General features: G+C 43.7%; 1 protein-coding gene across 1 annotated transcript in view; it reads right to left on the reverse strand.

The window, feature by feature from the left end:
* The window catches only part of LOC148517493 (uncharacterized), a 715,840-nt gene that overhangs the window by 654,728 nt on the left and 41,692 nt on the right, over positions 1-19,420 (reverse strand). The window contains exon 7 of the mRNA XM_088478666.1: positions 1,129-1,236. Within this exon, the coding sequence (XP_088334792.1) occupies positions 1,129-1,236 (108 nt within the window). The remainder of the gene's footprint in view (positions 1-1,128; positions 1,237-19,420) is intronic.

A 19,420-nucleotide genomic window follows, 5' to 3' on the forward strand; every position in this document is an offset into this window, starting at 1 on the left:
CTCTGCCTAGAAATTAGGAATACCTAAGGTAAAATAAAGCAATACACGTAGAGTAGTAAGAGTTGCAGGAGGGCATTTTGCAAATCAATATAGTGAAGCCTCTAAAAGGCCGAGTATGTGATAAACTGGAGTATTGCTAGAATTGCCTGGTTGCTAAGAAATGTAATATTTATTTCTGATTTTACTCTTTACAAAATTGAAATTGTCAAAAAAGCTCATACGACTGGCCAATCTTTCCTGCTAGAATAGTCACATGGCTTTCTGCCCTAGCACGCCCTGCCTCTCAGGCATCGCAATGCTGCCAATTGATTGAAACCCGAGGAGTCTGTCTGTGGCATGCACATTATAAGAGGGCGAGGAGCAGGTTGTTTTTGCCAATAAACTTCTAATATTGTTAACATGTAAATCAGGGGTAACAAAATCTGGAACACAATAATCAATCTAAAAAAAGCTACTTAATTTATTATAAAAAATGTTTTATATAGCGCACACACATTCTGCAGAGCTTTACAGAGAATATTTAATCATTCACATCAGTTCCTGCCCTTGTGGAGCTTACAATCTACATTCCCTACACTACATGTACCAGAGACAGACTGGGGCTACACTTCAGCCCTGGCATATCTGTTGCGTGCGCACGGGAAAGTGGACGTGGCCTTGTTGTAAGCCCCTATCCAAGCATGCCAGGAGAGCAGAGCGAGGGGAGGTGAAGCTGCTCGGCCAGGCATTCACACGGCCAGACCAGCGTATCTGGCCATCGGCCCTTCTGCCATTTGCCAGTCCGACCGTGACATGTACAAACACACACACACACGTCAAAAGCCAGTCAACCTACCGGTATGCTTTAGGAGTGTGGGAGGAAACCAGGGCGCTCAGAGGAAACCGTCCCAAACATGGGGAGAACCATTCAAACCCCACACAGATAGGGCCGTAGTCATAAATTGAACTCATGACTACGGCCCTATCAGTGGGATAACCATTACGCCAGTGTTACCCAAATACCTAGCTAGGATTACTGTAATAAATCCAATGATATATACACACTGGGCAAACAGCAGCTAGAAATCTTATATTGCACCTCGTACATAAAAGACATAAAAGACATAATACTGCAGATCACAAACTTACCTCCACCAACTCCAGATCACTTGGCTCCTGTTCAGGCATCTGCTCCTTGCTTTTCTGCATACTGGGCAGCCACAGTGCCAGGCTCTTCAACAGATATTCTTTACCCTCCTGCAAATAGACCCAACTTCTTTTAACACAAATAATAGGATAATACACAAGATTTACACTGTACATTGCGTAAAAAAAAAATATATATAATGCACACTACAATTCTAATAGGACTGGGTGAAATCAGTGGCATTAACATATAGCATCTATAATACATATCTAATAATACAGTATAGTATTAAAAGCATAAACAAACACTAGCACATATCTAGTAACATAATAATTCATCAGTATACACAGAAATCATATATAGGGTACCACTAGTACCCAAGCGGCTGACTGCAGCTCCTCTACGCCACTACTAGGGCAGCAGCAGTAGAGGGAATTTTTTATATTACATGTTTATTATATTTTTTGTTTTCCTCCATCCACCTCCACTCCCTGTACTTCCGATAGGTGGATGGGTGGTTGAGGAGGAAGAGGTGACGCTAGTAGCCAGACAGGCATCGGCAGCTTGTACTTGTAAACTATCAGTGACCAACAACAACAACATAGGCTGTGGCACAGCCCTAAGATTATGTCACAGACTTCCGCACAAGCACAGGCAAGATGGCGGCAGCCACAATACTGGGGTGAATGATGATGCCTAGGTTTTGGGAATTATTAGTTCTAGTGGCTTCTATGTTCCACTGCGGATATATATAGTATTAGAGGGCACTATTGCTAATACAGATATATAACTAGGCATCACAAATAAATAATGGTGGCTTATTTCTGAGCACAGCTGTTATATTACTGGGCACTATAACAACTGCTAATATCATCACTGGCCATTACTAATAATTCTGGCTGATTAATAACCACAGGAAAAAAAAGAGATTTGCCCCCCAGCACACTGCAGCAAAAACAATACTTAAATCCTACATGATAATAGCGATTCAGAGGTATTAGTTACATACATTTGCAAATATACGAATAAGCGCCAGGCCAATCGTCAAGGCTCCTCTATACTGGCGTCCCTAGCATTAAGGGGTTCACGTCCGAGAAGCAAGGCACCCCAAAAAAATTCCAACCAAGGGCCACCCCCAGGGCATCACACGAAAAAGGGAAAAAGGTGATAGTGAAGTATAAAGAAAAGATGTGTAAGTATAAATCAATAAGTGTTAATGAAATGAGAAAGAATTAAAATTACACAAATAATATACAAACAAATAGAGAAATGATAAAGGTATTCTATGTGAATTAAGTGGTGATGCCATGAGAAAGGCCCAGTCAGAACCCCCCGGGGGCCCCACTCCCAAAAATAATTATAGCTACATAATGGTAGCACCCACTCTGGGTCATATAATTACAATTGGTGTACTGCATGATAACAGTACATATAAAAGCTGAGAGCTAACTTACCTTGGAGGGACCCCAAAAAACCTCCACATGGCACTATAAGCATCAGCACCTCCTCCTAATGCTGACTGCCTTCATGCCTCTCCAAACTTGCAAAAAAAATGGTAGTTGCTCAGATCAGCTTAATTGCATAACACAGGTGCTTGTAAAGGGCGGGGTTTACACTGAACACAGAAAAAAAAAGAGATTTGTCCCCCAGCACACTGCAGCAAAAACAATACTTAAATCCTACATGATAATAGCGATTCAGAGGTATTAGTTACATACATTTGCAAATATATGAATAAGCACCAGGCCAATCGTCAAGGCTCCTCTATACTGGCGTCCCTAGCATGTATTTTATATGTACTGTTATCATGCAGTACACCAATTGTAATTATATGACCCAGAGTGGGTCCTACCATTATGTAGCAATAATTATTTTGGGGTGAGCGTTTGGGAGTGGGGCCCCCAGGGGGGTTCTGACTGGGCCTTTCTCATGACATCACCACTTAATTCACATAGAATACCTTTATCATTTCTCTATTTGTTTGTATATTATTTGTGTCATTTTAGTTCTTTCTCATTTCATTAACACTTATTGATTTATACTTACACATCTTTTCTTTATACTTCACCATCACCTTTTTCCCTTTTTTCATGTGATGCCCTGGGGATGGCCCTTGGTTGGAATTTTTTTTGGGGTGCCTTGCTTCTCGGACGTGAACCCCTTAATGCTAGGGACGCCAGTATAGAAGAGCCTTGACGATTGGCCTGGCGCTTATTCATATATTTGCAAATGTATGTAACTAATACCTCTGAATCGCTATTATCATGTAGGATTTAAGTATTGTTTTTGCTGCAGTGTGCTGGGGGGCAAATCTATTTTTTTTCTGTGTTCAGTGTAAACCCCGCCCTTTACAAGCACCTGTGTTATGCAATTAAGCTGATCTGAGCAACTACCATTTTTTTTTTTGCATGATTAATAACCACCACAGATATTGCTGGGCATAGTACTGCAGAACGGAAGCTGGCTTTTGTTAGACCAATAGCTTCAACACAGTAATGGCAGCCTGGGTTTGACATTTGAAATCTGGTTTGTTCCATGGGTCTTTTGGGGCGTTCCGAGCTCCTGATTGGCTGAAACGCTAATAACTAGCTGGACAAACCTTTTTTTATTTCCTTAACTCATTGGGTTGCGCTGGTTCTGGGAGCAAGTCACAAACAGGACCTCTAGTTTTGATTCTTTTTTTAAACTTCCTGTTGTGCTACGATGGACCAAGAAAGGAGCAAAGGTTATGACGTTAGGATATTACTTCATTTGTGTTTTGATTTTTTTTCATGGTGAAAATGTTTCTTTTCTCCCCCAAAGCCTTGGTGGTGCTTGCGAGCCTCAGTCCAGATAGCCCACCATTATCAGTGTTCTGTCTCAATGCAGTGGAGTAAAAAAAAAAAAAAAAAAGGTGGCTTATTAATAAAATTTACTATGTATTATTCAACTGTACCTTTGGATAAACAAAAAAAGTTAAATATAAAATAGCCATTAGGACGAGCGGTCAGCCACATGAGGGTCGAAAAAACAATCAGGTTGTCCAGCACTGTAATGGACAGCACATGGGTAATAATAAACTATAACGTCACTAGAACAAACATACACTGTAACATCACCAGCATAAAAATATACAATACACTGCATTATCAGCAGTATAAACATATAGCTTACATATAGATATGTCCACATACATCTATCCTCCATGCGCTACAGGTCGCTTTACACATAACGTGCGAGCGCCGTGTGATTCGATAACGCCATGCATCTTTTTGTGTCACTTTTTACACTTCAAATGCGTCTTATTCGCACAGCGATGTGAATAGACAGCGCAAGCTTCTGCTGATTAAAATTATATGCGGCATGCCTATGTTCTGTGTGTCACTGTGGCTGTATGTGTATGCGACACGCTACATTACATAGTCAGCAGCTGGGACACTGTAACGTAGCAGGGGGAGCGTCGGGCCACAGAGGTAGCTCGGGCATCATAGCAGCCACACCCACGGTAGTTACGCCACTGTTTACGTGCATGTTAGCAAACAGTGGGGTCCTTTTCAGGGTCAATGGAATGGGGTAATAGGAGAGGACAATGTAAACAAATAAAGGCTGCAGGTGTACTTCAGTGTCCAGTCTTCAACCCAGGCAAATTTGAATTGGGTTCTGAAGGGGAGCAAGTGTAGGGCTTGTAGGAAAGGGGAGGCAGACGTAGTGAGTATGGAGTAGGGATTCCTGGGATTGAGTTTGTAATCGGTGTGGACGGACGAGAGCGGATGAAGTGGCGGGCCGGCATGGGGCTGCGCAGTGTGACCACTGACATCACGCTGTGCACAGCTGGGGGCTGGGGTAGCATCTGAGCGAGTGCCGCAGATGCTCAGTGCTGCCTGGCATGAAAAATAAGTGCAAAAAATACCTGCACTCACTAATCCCAGGATTGAAAACTCAATCCCAGAATTCAAATCCCGGCAATTTTAGGCCAAACTCCCAGAATCCCACCGATCACGGTATTGGCCTCCTTAATTAGGAGAGAAAGATGAGCTGGCCAGCAGCATTGAGGACATATTGGAGTAGAGAGATGTGGGAGACAGGGAGGCCAGATAAGTGGAGGTAGAACTGAGTGTCATCAGCCTAGAGATCATATTGGAGGCCAAGAGCTGTTGAGCACGCCTAAAGAGAATTTATATAGGGAGAATAATAGAAGTCAGGGAACAGAACCATGGAGACACCTATTGGTAGTGGAAGCATGGGAGAAGTGGAATTATGAGAGGAGATAGAGAAAGAAAGGTCTGAGAGGAAGGAGGATAGCAGGAGAGGGTAGTATCACACTGACAGAGGGAGTGAAGGATTTGTAGTAGGAGAGGGTGACCCATGGCGTCAAAAGCAGCAGAGAGGTCAAGGAGAATGAGCAGGGGTCAGTGTCTGATGAGGGGAAAGATTGAAGAGATGGGTTACATGGTAACAGACAACGAGAGAGAGGGAGAGGGAGTGAAAGAATAGGGTCAAGGGGGAGGTAGAAGGGGCGAGGCTTAAATTAGGGCCATGACTTCATCTCCAGATACTGGGAAGAAGGAAGTCAGAGTTGGTTAAATAGATGGGGAAGATTGGGAGAGGCAGGCTGGAAAAGAAGAGGATGGGATGATGAGGGTCTTGGTGAGATGTGATGTCCTGATGGCTGGATTTACTTTTAGATGTGAAGTGGGTGGTCAAGTCAAGGGCAGAGAGTGAGGAGGGAAGAGGCGGCAGAGGGGGTAGTTGAAGATACACAGAGATATCTATAATACAAAGTAATTCTGTATCTCCAGCCTAAAAATATACAGATGGGCATATATTACTCAACTAATTCCAATGTAATACACCAGCATACACAGACACAAAACACAGAATATATCAAATGCACTATAATATAACCGCATAAACATGCAACACTCCAATAAAATATCTAATAATGCAATATAACATGTATACTGCATGCACACAGTACACTGTAATATCACAGTCTACAAATATATCACACACAATAATAAGCTATTACTGTATAATATCACCAGCACAAAGATACAGCATACACAGTGCTATGCAATACTGTATATAAAATATGTATAATAATTGAATGTATTAGTAGTACTAGAACTAACATACATCTCACCACCAGTAACAAAATACAAGAAGAGCACTATAGTAAACTGATAAGCCTTGCTTTGATCAGGCTGTATACTGTATGACATGATTAACGGTATTAGACATTTACACTTTCTGAAACTGCAATAAATACAGAATAATAAATAAACAGACATCGTAAAATGGCATCCACCTACGTACATAAAATCCCTGATATACTATCCTAATAAAACTCATAGATTTGATGTGAACTCATTGGGATATCTCCTTAACCGTTTCACGTGTAAGAGGTATTGTTCTAGATCAATGACCTGACTAAATGTCCTGTTTATATAAGTGTGTGCCAGTTTTGCTAGGAATAATATTTTTATTTCACTGTTTAACAAGGTGAATTTTATATAGGTGTTTTGGTGACTGGTCCGGCTTTCTGTAGAATAGCCATGTAAATATATTTCTATCTTATAGGGTGGAGATAGACCTGGTCTGCCAGAGGACCCAAAGAGAGGTCAAACAGACAGGGCATACTTCTAAAGGTAGTGACTGTTTGGCAAGTGTCCCACTAGCGATCAAATATGTGCCACCAGTCGTGGAAAATTACCTGATCTATCCAGGACAGTTTACGTCCCTGTTATTATGATTTAGGAAGTGCTCCCGACACCCCACGCAGCATCAGCATGAATACCAATGGTCATTGTTTTGAATAGTCGAAGCTAGGGGGAGGGGATGGGGGAAGTTGATGTGGCTTGTGACCCCTGGCTGTGGCATCAGTCCCCCGTTAGACAGGGTCCAGGACTGGTTTTAAATATACAGGGGACCTCACGTAATTTTTTTTTCTCCGTACATTTAAAACCAGGTCTGTCCCTGCTGCCTTGTGCTGGTTCTTAAATTACAGTGGATACCTACACAGTTTTTTCCCAGTAATGTTAAGAACCAGCACTAGCTGGCATGTCCGGGGCTGGTTAGTGTTTTGGGGGTAGAGGTAACTCACGTCATTTTTTTTTAGTAAATTAACCCTATTTTATCCATTTACAGAAATAAACATACACAACTCACAATGATTTGTGTATGTTTCTGACCATCTTGCAGCTCAGGGGGTCGAGCGTTTGAAAAGTGATTTTGACAGAGACTTTGCTCCTATCTCTCCCGAGCTTGTCATCCCGATTTTTGGTAAATTTGAGAGATGTATGTTTTAGGTGAAAAGTACTTCCGATTTGACCCGATGGTGATAAGATTCGAGATTGCTATCTCACCCGAGTTTTACGAGTGAGATGACAGAAATCTCTCTCTAAGGGCTCTATTTACTACAATCCACATTGGTAATGCAGATTGTAGTGTGATATTACCGAGAGAATTCGCATTGCGAATTCAGGCAATATCACAGGGATTTTTTTACAGTGATCAGCATGTAGGCTGTCTAGACTACACAGCTGATCACTGGGGCCGGCACCGGGTTCTGCTCTCCCAGTCAGACCCTGGATAATGCCACCTCCAGGTGACGTTATTATCACAGGGCTTTCCCCGGTATTTTTTCACAATTTATTTTTAGTAACTTTGGCCAGATCACATTTCCCATTACAATTATGGGAAATGCGATCTGCTTACTAAAAATAAGTGATACTTAGGGGTTGGAGTAGAATTTAACGAATTCTACTCCAATTGCCCTGTAATAACTATAGGTGATACTAAAATAATGTGAATAGGGTGTGAAAACACCCTTTTTCACTTTATTTTAGTAAAAATAATTTTAATAAATAGAGCCCTAACTCACCCGACTTTGCCTTTAGTAAATTTGCAAGCAGGGGAACAAAAATCAATAAATCACCCGAGATGGTCATCTCGACCTATCTTGATTGTTAGTAAATTTACCCCCTTGGATCACTGTCTGAGCGAACTGAGGAGATGTCAGACAGACCCACAGTAAGCCCACAGCGCTCAGAGTGGAAGCGTCTGTGTGCTCACTTCCTTTCTGTATGAGCAGCTCGGTAGCATAGGAGGAGCATGCAGCAGCCAGGGTCGGATTGGCCCACAGGGGTACAGGGGAAATCTCCGGTGGGCCTCAATGCTTGAGGGCCCCACCCCCTCCTCTAGATGGGATGCCCCAGACTGTGCACTGAACTGTACATTGTTACTCTATTAGGGGTGACCTTGTGAAGCAGGACCAGTTCTTGGTTTACTTCTATAGAAACTACACAGAGATTTGCCTTAATATTTAGCTAAGCAACTGTGGTGGCTGGCCACACCCCCATCACTGCATTCCACCTATGTGCCCCTTATGCCCCAGGCTGACACTGGCAGCAGCTGCAGATTATACTGCCATAACTAACAGTACGTTTTTAAGGTGGCGATTATGGAGCAGTGACAGACACATGGAGGAGAGTGAAGCGAGACACATATGGAGGGAACAATAAATCGGATTAGAAAAAGGCCTGTTATAGATTGATCATTCAATTTATGTATTTCGCTTGCCGTTAACTTCACTTAGGACCTTATTCAGAGGCGGCTGTATGGTCTACGACCGCACGGCCGCCTCGATGTTTGGCCAGTGCGCATGCGTGAGACCCGCTACGACCGACAGCGCCGGTCGTAGTGGGTCTCTTTCCAAAGGGGGCGAGCTGTCGATGTTGATTGACAGCTCGCCCCGTTTGGAAGGCGGGCCGGGGGGGTGGCAGCCCAAACGGAGGCGTTCCCATGGGAACGCCTACCGTTTGGGGGAGGCCCCACTGACATCACAAGTGATGTCAGTGGAGAGCTTCCGGCTCTGACAGAGCCAGAAGCTCTCCGGGGCTTACGACAAGTGAGACCCTACCCTAGGGTCTCGTCGTAAGCCCCGATGGTCGCGATGGTCTCTGACCATCGCGACCATCACCCAAGCGGTCGTTAGAGCTGTGGGTGTAAACCAACAGCCTAACGATCGAAACAGAGGCGGGCGGGCGGTCAGGATGCAAGCGGCCGCCCAGTTTCTGAGCGACCGCTTGCATCCTCCGACCGCCTCTGAATGAGGTCCTTAGTCTTGTTATTTTTAAGGTCATTGTAAAAAGCTCAAATAAATATAACATTTCAACGTTTTTATAAAATTGCTTATTGACCGTACTGACATGCATTCATTTTCCAAATATTCCATTTTTTTTGTTCTGGCTGCATGGTCACCACAGGATTTAGGACTATGACCTTGAACCTTGTAAACCTACTTGTTTCTAAGGGTCAATCAACATTCACTGCACCACCAGTGACTGGTGCTTTGTGCTGACTGCAGAGCCATGTGGGACATGGTAATCAGGTGCAGAGCATAAAGCTGACATTGCAGGAGTAAATGGCTCAGGAAAGCAATAAAGGCGAGGGACCAGAAACAATAACATAGAGCTGATCCCATCAAAGGTCTATGCTACACAAAGCCCACCTGGTTAAAATGTATTGGTAATGGCAGCTCCTGAAAAAGCAGAGCACGGTTTTGGCAAAGACCTTGATCTCTGGGGTAATGAGGGCAATAACTATTCGTTTTGCAGACTTCTGAAATCAAGATCATTGCAAGTGGATAACATTGGAGGAGTCAGAATATCACATTCTAGCTAAAAAGAGGGACAATAAGTGGGGAAAGCTTTGTAGACGCCTGTCATTTCCCCGACGTCTGGAGACCGGTGCCCGGCATCCCGATCGAGCGGATGCCGGGCACCGCAGCGGACAGCAGAGGGGGGGGGGGGAGGTTTAGGGCTCCCGGGGGGACTTAGGGTTAGGCACCCCCCCGGGAGGTTAGGGTTAGGCTAGGGGAGGACTTAAGGTTAGGCACCTCCCCGGGGGACTTAGGTTTAGGCAGTGGAGAAGGTGGGGTTAGGTTTAGGCACAGGGGGGGAGGTTAGGATTAGGCCGGCGGTAATACATATCACACCCTTTTGTTGGGCTTTGGATGCTTAATACCCATGTGAGATTCCGATTTTTCAAATTGGGTAATCAGCAATTCCCTCTAGTTTTCTAATCAATTCTACCAGGTAACACACAGAAAAACCTCAGGCCTAGGGAGCTTCCCCACTATTATGCAGGTAGGAGTAAACTTTTGGGATCGCTGCAGAATTCTGACAGGAAACTAGGTTAATGCACTTATGCAGCAAATTCCCCCGATTTAACAATTATCCAAATCAACCTATCTGCGCCCATACATTGCCAATATGTTTCAGTGATTTGCAGACCATTTTCATCCAAAGATCAGATATGCAAATCATGAAAGTGCCCATTTTACTAGGAAAATATGGCCTAACAGACGGTCAGACGCAATAGATTTGTGGATTTTTGGGGAGATCCATGCAACATGGCATGTGAACACGGCTCCCTTTGAATCACCATCTTTAAGCATCCGGACATTCATTCCGTGCCGCTTATCAGGGATCGAGCACCCCATATAATTGGAGAATTTAATAGTATAACGGAAGATCATTATATGTCATTCATTGAAAGCAGCCATTTACCCTGTCCACACATTACATCTTTTATTTTCAGTGGAATGACAGGTGAAAATTGAGAGACCAGATACAAAGAGGACAATATCTTTATAAAGCTACAAAAAGGAATTTGGCTGTTAAGAGTGATTTTATTCTTTACAACCAGTCCAGGTTTATATAGCTTTTTAGGAGTAATATAATTGTGTGTAAAGATATAGACCATGGTTTTATGAATGCAACCGGTCATTTTTATTTTTTTTTAGATTGTAGTGAATGTGAATTTATATACTCTTATGTGTTATAAAAATAAAACAACATTTGTTGTGAACTATACAAGTATTCTTTATTTCATCTATCAGACTTCATACTAAATACTTACAGCGCAAATTATCCTAAATTAACACAATCCCATAAACAGAACAATATTTGGTGTTGTACTGCACTGTCGCTTTGCTTCACCGTTTCCCCACTAGCTCTGTGAATCCTGGGCTGTAGGGTCTGCAACCGTCTCTCCACCTCAATAATAGTAAACACAGTATCAGGGTATATAGACACTATGGGCCTGATTCAGCAAAGATCGCAATTCTGCTTATACGCACGCAATGGAATTGTTAATATCAGCAGTGAGCAGTGCAGGATCACTAGTAGGGCTCTTGGGTCGCAGGTAATTGCAGGTCTCGCCAGAGCTAAGAAGTCAACTGTGGCACTCTAAAACAGTCACAAGATGGCGCACGTGCTCAGTACTTATGTCAGCGGCCATCTTGGAACAGGGAATGAAGCCACCCTGGAGGAGTAACATGGAATCTTACGCAGTAGCAAGCTCCACTCTCAACAACCTCCTCATACCTGGCATCTGACAGAGTGGATCAATGAAGTCATTCTCAGAGAAGACGTTGATGTAGAAGAAAATGTAATATGTGTCGGCAAAATATTAAGATAAAAACACACAAAGGAATAATCTATATACACCGGATGAAGATTACGCCAAGCATCTGCTAAGGAGAGTTCCGTCAGGTGGGACCAAAAGGTCATCAGAATCAGCGTTGCCCTCCACAGAGAACGGCCAACACTGCCATATCATAATAACAAAACTATACCAAGATAATTTCAGTCTATGTAACAGCTAGAGAACAAGATTGGTCCCCAGGCACAGGACAGAATTAGCTTTCCAGCTTCCCCAGGTACACTGGGGCATAGCAGGGTAACATCCAGGAGTGCAATTTGCATATGGAGCGAACGGGCACTTACAAACACCCACACACTTTCACACAATAGCGATACCGTCTGCCGTTCTAAGAGGTGTTAAAAACACTTTGCAAAATACTGTGCAGTTTTGTGCAATGCTCATCAAGTACTTAGCGCACTATGCTACATGGAAGCTTTCAGACAACTTAATGAACGCACTGTAGATGTTCTGTAAAAGTGTTTAAAAAAAAAAAAAGTACAAGGTTTTGTCTACATTTTAACTCTCGTTGTAATTCAGTGCCTGAGTGTAGCAGCCCGTACTGAGATCACATGCACGGACTAGAAAATACGCACAGGCACAAACACAGCTTCTGGGTGGCGCCTCTTCTATCAGCAAGGTCATCACCTGATCTGGCCTTGAGTAGACATCAGACATAATCAATGTGGATTTAAGAGATTACATTCTCAGCTCAAGACACAGAGCACTCACTCTGGAAATCCAGAATGTCATAAAGCCATTAAAAAAACTGGCATTTTCCATTACACCGTCAGCCTAGAACTTGCAGCTCAAAAAGTTCAACGGTCTGCAGGTCATCAACCCCATTAAATGAGTTCCTCTGTGTCAATGACACTAATTTAATGGATTGTGCATGCCCTCCTGCAACTTTTACAAAATTATTTGTTTTGTCTTTTTTGCATCGGTGTTTAATATCATAAAGACTGAGTGGTTTATTGTTGTTTAACTTTCATCCAACACACTATAGAATGGAATCTTGAAAGCAGAACCCTCTTACCTCTTTATCTGTCTGCTATTACCCAGTCTTGTTTTATTAGTTCCCAATAGTAAGTGCAATATGCTTGTGCTATATTAGTAACTTTTAATAAATAAAAAACGGTTGTTGATGAAATCACATTGATACTCTTCAGAAAATGCATATAATCATAGGGATCATTGGGCCTGATTCAGACCCACTCGCAAGCGGCTCTCCGCTCGCAAGTGGGTCGATGGTGTGCACTGCGCATGCGGACAACGGCGGGAGCGCCGTCGTGCGCACGCGCCAGACGTGACGAGCGAAGGACTTTCCTTCGCTCGTTGTGTCTGATCAAAGGGGGCGTGCTGTCGATGTTGATTGACAGCACGCCCCCTTTGGTGGGCGTGCCGGGGGCGTGCCTCCCAGACGGGGGCGTTCCCAAGGGAACGCCTGCCGTCAGAAGCCGGCCCACTGACATCACTAGTGATGTCAGTGGGAGTGATTTTGGCTCTGATAGAGCCAAAATCACTCCGGGCCTTGCGGTTGAGAAACTCAACCGCAGGCTCCGGCTCGCAGTGGCGATGGTCAAGACCATCGCGGCCATCAACCTGCACGCTCGTATAGGCTGTGGGTGGTGACCCACAGCTATACGAGCGTCCAGGAGGACGCTCAATAATTATGGAGGACGGCCCTCATTCAGAGCGTGCGCTCTGCTCAGAGCGTCCGGCTCTGAATGAGGGCCATTGTGTCTTATAACCAATGCAGGGAAAAGATACTAATAATCCCATTTGAATGATTTGAATGTATATTTCTCTCTTTTTTTCTCATTTTCAGCTACATAATGGGTGTAAGGTGCAATCAGGGAGTTTGCTGGACTCTTCAGGGAGACAGCTACTATTTCAGGGAGTCTCCCTGACAATCAGGGAGAGTTGGCAAGTATGCTCTGGGGTTGATTCAGCAGTGCACACTAGTTCAATGCTGATTATCAGGAATCTGTGCGTGCACAGGATCCGTTCTTAGATGTGCAGAACAGATCCTGTGTGATCACACGCAGCCCCTGCTATGCCTCTACCTGATTGACAGGCAGAGGCCCCTTTAGGGGGCGGTGCAGGGACGGGGACGGCTGGAGTTCCTAGCGCCCCCATTTTCCGGGAGTGGCAAGGCCAGGATCTGCGTCCACGGAGGCAATTTCCTGGCATCGCAATCTGGCTAGCCTGCGTAAGCTGAGGCTTGCTAGGCTGGCCGACGTCATCCACCATCGCAATTGCTACCCCGCAGTGCTGGGATCGCAAATGCAGCAGGGGGTGTCAGACACCTCTTGCTACATTTGTATATTTGCAAAAAAAAATGGTAGTTGCTCAGATCAGCTTAATTGCATAACACAGGTGCTTGTAAAGGGCAGGGTTTACACTGAACACAGAAAAAAAAAGAGATTTGCCCCCCAGCACACTGCAGCAAAAACAATACTTAAATCCTACATGATAATAGTGATTCAGAGGTATTAGTTACATACATTTGCAAATATATGAATAAGCGCCAGGCCAATCGTTAAGGCTCCTCTATACTGGCGTCCCTAACATTAAGGAGTTCACGTCCGAGAAGCAAGGCACCCCAAAAAAATTTCAGCCAAGGGCCATCCCCAGGGCATCACACGAAAAAGGGAAAAAAGTGATAGTGAAGTATAAAGAAAAGATGTGTAAGTATAAATCAATAAGTGTTAATGAAATGAGAAAGAATTAAAATGACATAAATAATATACAAACAAATAGAAAAGTGGTAAAAGTATTCTATGTGAATTAAGTGGTGATGCCATGAGAAAGGTCCAGCCAGAACCCCCCCGGGGGCCCCACTCCCAAACGCTCACCCCAAAATAATTATTGCTACATAATGGTAGCACCCATTCTGGGTCATATAATTACAATTGATGTACTGCATGATAACAGTACATATAAAAGCTGAGAGCTAACTTACCTTGGAGGTACCCCAAAAAACCTCCACATGGCACTATAAGCATCAGCACCTCCTCCTAATGCTGACTGCCTTCATGCCTCTCCAAACTTGCAAAAAAAATGGTAGTTGCTCAGATCAGCTTAATTGCATAACACAGGTGCTTGTAAAGGGCGGGGTTTACACTGAACACAGAAAAAAGAGATTTGCCTCCCAGCACACTGCAGTAAAAACAATACTTAAATCCTACATGATAATAGCAATTCAGAGGTATTAGTTACATACATTTGCAAATATATGAATAAGCGCCAGGCCAATCGTCAAGGCTCCTCTATACTGGTGTCCCTAACATTAAGGGGTTCACATCCGAGAAGCAAGGCACCCCAAAAAAATTTCATCCAAGGGCCATCCCCAGGGCATCACACGAAAAAGGGAAAACATTTGTATATTTGTAAAGATGGAATTGCAAAGACGCTTGCGTGCAGCTTTGCAATTACATCCACTACTGAATGACGCCATGTGTCTGAATTATATAAATATGATCAATGACTATTTACAATTCAGAAAAAAAACATTTATTCTCATTTTTAAACGTATTAATATTATTATTAGGCCAGCAGGTACTTTTCAGGAATTGTCTATGTGGGATATATACGATTGGTCTACAGTCACCATGTCATCGGAGATTATGTAGAGAGGAGAAAGCTGGGGCCAGGATACAGACACGATTACCTGTGCAGCATGCTCCTATAGCGGCATGCTTATAGTTATAATGTCCACATAGTTAACATGTTTTAAGTAGCATTTCAACCATATTGGGGTCCCGATGATGGATTTCTGGCATCTACATACTCACTGTTGATATAGTGACTGTACACTTAGCAGCCTGTGGGGATCAAGTTATATTTTACTAAGGGGTATAACTACTAGTGCGGGTTTATAGAAGTGGAGATGTTGCCCATAGCAACCAATCAGATTCTAGCTACTATCATCTAGAAGGTGCTAGATAAATGAGAAGTAGAATCTGGAAAAGGGTGGTCACACCAAATAACGATTTGATTTAGATTTATCTTCTGTCCATTCGCTTTGCATTTTGTTAATTGATAGAAATAAACTAATTACCACTTCTATTTTTGAAAGCATTCTTACTGTGCAGCATTAGTTCCTAATGGGGGTACACTCACCAGTCTGTCAGCATTTTTAAAATGTATTCTTTATTCCAACATCATAAAACAGAATGAGAATTCCAACGTTTCGGTCCTGGCTTGGACCTTTGACCTTAATACTTACGTATATATATGTATTAGTCTTGATTAACCAGTCACTTTATTGTATGGTATGTTTATATTGTAATTTGTGTATTCCCTGGTACTGACTGCTGGGTGTCTTGTATTCCTGTGCCGCTGCACTCGGACGTTGACACGGAGAGACCTGCTGGTGGAACGCAAGCTGTGCGGTTGCTCAGCAACGGAGGCAAGCGGAACCCGGAAGTGGAGGTCGGATTCCTGGAGAGCAGCATTGTCAGGGATGGACACTGGTGACAGTGAGTACAGGTTACACTATATATGGTGGGTAATTGTGCACTTTGTGCTGTTTGTAAAGTGTGTCCTGACGAAAGGGCGGAGGCCCTGAAACGTTGACAGATATGTGTTAATACACTGGAATTTTTGCATTGTGAGTATTTTACAAATACACACACACACACACACACACACACACACACACACTGTGAAGAGAGGGGGCATGCGCAGTGCAGGGCAGTCTTTTCAGAAAACCAAACAGCACATTAACGCAACCGCTGTCCCTGAGAAGTCTTTTCCTGCATGGCGGGGAAAAGCTTGGAGAAACTAAAGTAACCATGTCGCTGTTGGCCGAAAATATTTGTGCCAATAGCGACACGATTGCTGAAAAGACCCCTAAATAGATTAACTGACCTTTCCACGACTAAAATATTCTCAAAACAGGATCACGGAACACATGAGGGACGAAGCCGCAGATCCACAAAAGAATTCCTGAAAGTCGTGCTATGTGCGACTCGGAACAGTCCACCATTTGCAGGATGATAATCAAGAGCGGTGCAGTTTTCAGTGGTTTGTTTCATTCTGCATCAAAATAGATCCTGCTACTACAATAATGGGTGACGGGTTCGCTTTTCTGAATCTGGACACTAATTAATGACAGGAGCCGCAAGATCTCTACGCAACCATTAGATCACATCCATAAGTTATTAATGCCTCCCGACTTACATGGCTGATCAAAGACATATCTCAATCTGCACTTGCCAGTGTCTTCTCTATAGCGGAGGAACGCCAGGCCGGTAGCATTATAGTATTGCGTTGGTTGATACATGACCTAGCAGTGCTAATGACAATGCACATATATTCTCCACAAATCTACACCATGGTGCAGGGGCATCCAGCCTGTAGTGTAAGAAGCACATGCTACATCTTCCTACAGTACTTACCTGCAATTCCATTCCTTAGCAATCAATATGCTTCAGGCCTTTCACTGCTAGGTGCACTAATAATCCAGAGCAGACTGTTCCCTGGCTATGAAAGCGTTAATGCCTGCCAAACCATCTCTCAGCTCATTGATAGATTAGTAGTTGCATTAATAGACTAGTTCCATTAGGCAGACAAGATGAATACTTTTTGGTGTTGTATTGCATTTTCATTGCTTAAATAATTGTATTAGTAAAGGAATCTGTTTGAAATGAATGCTGATAAGATGAGAGCTGTGAAAAACAACATATATTATTGTGGAATTGGGATGTCGCAGTGATGTTGTATGAAAACTCAACAGCCCCACCTTGTGGGCAAAGTCTATTATTAGGAGTTGTTTGTGTGGCTGGTGCTATTCAGTTGTCTAGAATTTCAATAAAACAGTGCACATATGCGCATGAAGCCTAAAGACAACATATTTACATGATTACTGTAAATACAGTATATCTGCTTTTTGGCAGGGGCATAAACGCTTTATTTACCAGAGACTTACCTAAAATAATGAAAGGGTTTTCTGAATCTACATGAAATGTCCCGTCTTCTACACAGAGGGGGATTGGAACGTTGCTTAAAATAGCTAATGAAAAGCATGAAACCTTGGGGAGAGAGAAAATTGTGAGAGTTCAAGTACCAACCAATCAGCTCCTGCCATGTTACAGGCTGTGTTTGAAAAAGAAAGCAGTCTGGATACCGGCGGGCGCTATCCCGCCCGCCAATATCCCGACACTGGAAGCCCGACATGGAACTAAAGATAGGGGCTGAAATCCTGACGCCTATCATTAGACCCTCTACGAAATCCCGACACCCGCAATAACGAATGAAGGTAAGCCGGGTGTCTTCGATTCTAGCCGCTGGGGGGGAGTTAGGTTTTGGGACTCCCAGGGGGGACTTAGGGTAGGGAAAGCGGTGTTAGGGTTATGCACTAACAGGGGGTGGTTAGGGTGAGGCACTAGGGGGGGGAGGTTAGGGTTAGGTAGCACTACGGGAGGGTTAGTGTCCTTACCAGCCCCGGTCCGAATTTGCCTCCTTCGGTCTTCTGGTGTCGGTATATGATACGGAGGCTAATCAGCCACCAGCATTACATACCGATTCCGTTTGAAAAATGACAGTTAGCAGACGATTGGTTGGTACTTAGGACCTCATTCAGAGTCGCTGTAGTGGTGGCCGCACGGTCGTACGCCACCGATGTTCGCTAAACTGCGCATGCATAAAGTTCGCAATGCGCGTGCGCAAACTAGCTGCTACGATCAGAAATTTGTCTCTCCTTGAACACAGCCAGGTCGGTAGTTTGAGTGACAGGATGAGGCGTTTGTGGGTGGTAACAGGGGAAGGTGCTTGAAAACGGGGGAGTGGAGATTTTTTGTCTTCCGGCCGCTACCTCCCCTTGGTCGGCCAGCTACCGATCCGATCTTAGGGACGCAACTTGCGAGTGCATCATTTGCATATCCGGCCCCTTTTCCCGTACGACCTGAATGAGGTCCTGAGTCTTTCACACTTTTATCTCTCTCTAAGCTTTCAGGAATACCCCCATTAAATTGGAGATTAGTCAATAGATTGCTTGTATTTTTTTTTTTTCAACTATTCAAAGAATTAGGAGGTGGGGACAGGATCAGCGTTTTCATTTATGCTTCTGTTTTGTTTCTGTACATGGAATCCAGGGGCAAAAGCAGGATTTCTAGAGGGGGGGTTCCAAATGCTTGATTATAGAGCAAGTGTGGCCAGTCTATGAAGAGGGCATAATTAGCACTTAACCAGCTGTACGTCATATGAAGTATAGTAATAATTGTGACATACATAGGACCAGTGATCACAGTATGCCATTATATGCGAAAGTAGGGCCATCCTGCCTGAGATTAATGTTTTTATGTCAGATGTGGGCTCCATTCCAGATCATTTGAGCACGTTTGGGAATCTGGAGGAGCAGAAAAAGAACCTGGACATATTGTACACATTGGTCTCCTTATGCACTGGATAGCATATTAATATACAGTATTAAGAACTGGCCCTATGGATGGTCTATACCAGTGCACTCCTAACAGTGCATGTTTTCCATATGTCCTAGCTGGCGCATTCAGTATATTCATTACTGGCTCATTCATTTAAAAGATGAACAGGTGGTGCTAACTATTACATTTGTTGCACTGAGGAGATCTTAAAAACATGCAGCTTTAGTATTATATGCTATTACTATTGTGGTGTTGGCTGAGGGTCTCCAGGCAACTGGAAACCCCCCCGCCCAAGGTTTGTCTATCTATATATACACGGTCAAATCACATTATTATGACCACCTCCTACATTTGACGTCAGCAGCGTGTAGTCCATGAAGTACCTCACGTGCGGTGCACTGGCTTGGTGTGTATATAAGGTGTGCCATAGGCCGTCTGC

This window comes from Taudactylus pleione, unplaced genomic scaffold (assembly GCF_031769625.1).
Source record: "Taudactylus pleione unplaced genomic scaffold, aTauple2 ptg000216l, whole genome shotgun sequence".
Lineage (NCBI taxonomy): Eukaryota > Metazoa > Chordata > Amphibia > Anura > Myobatrachidae > Taudactylus > Taudactylus pleione.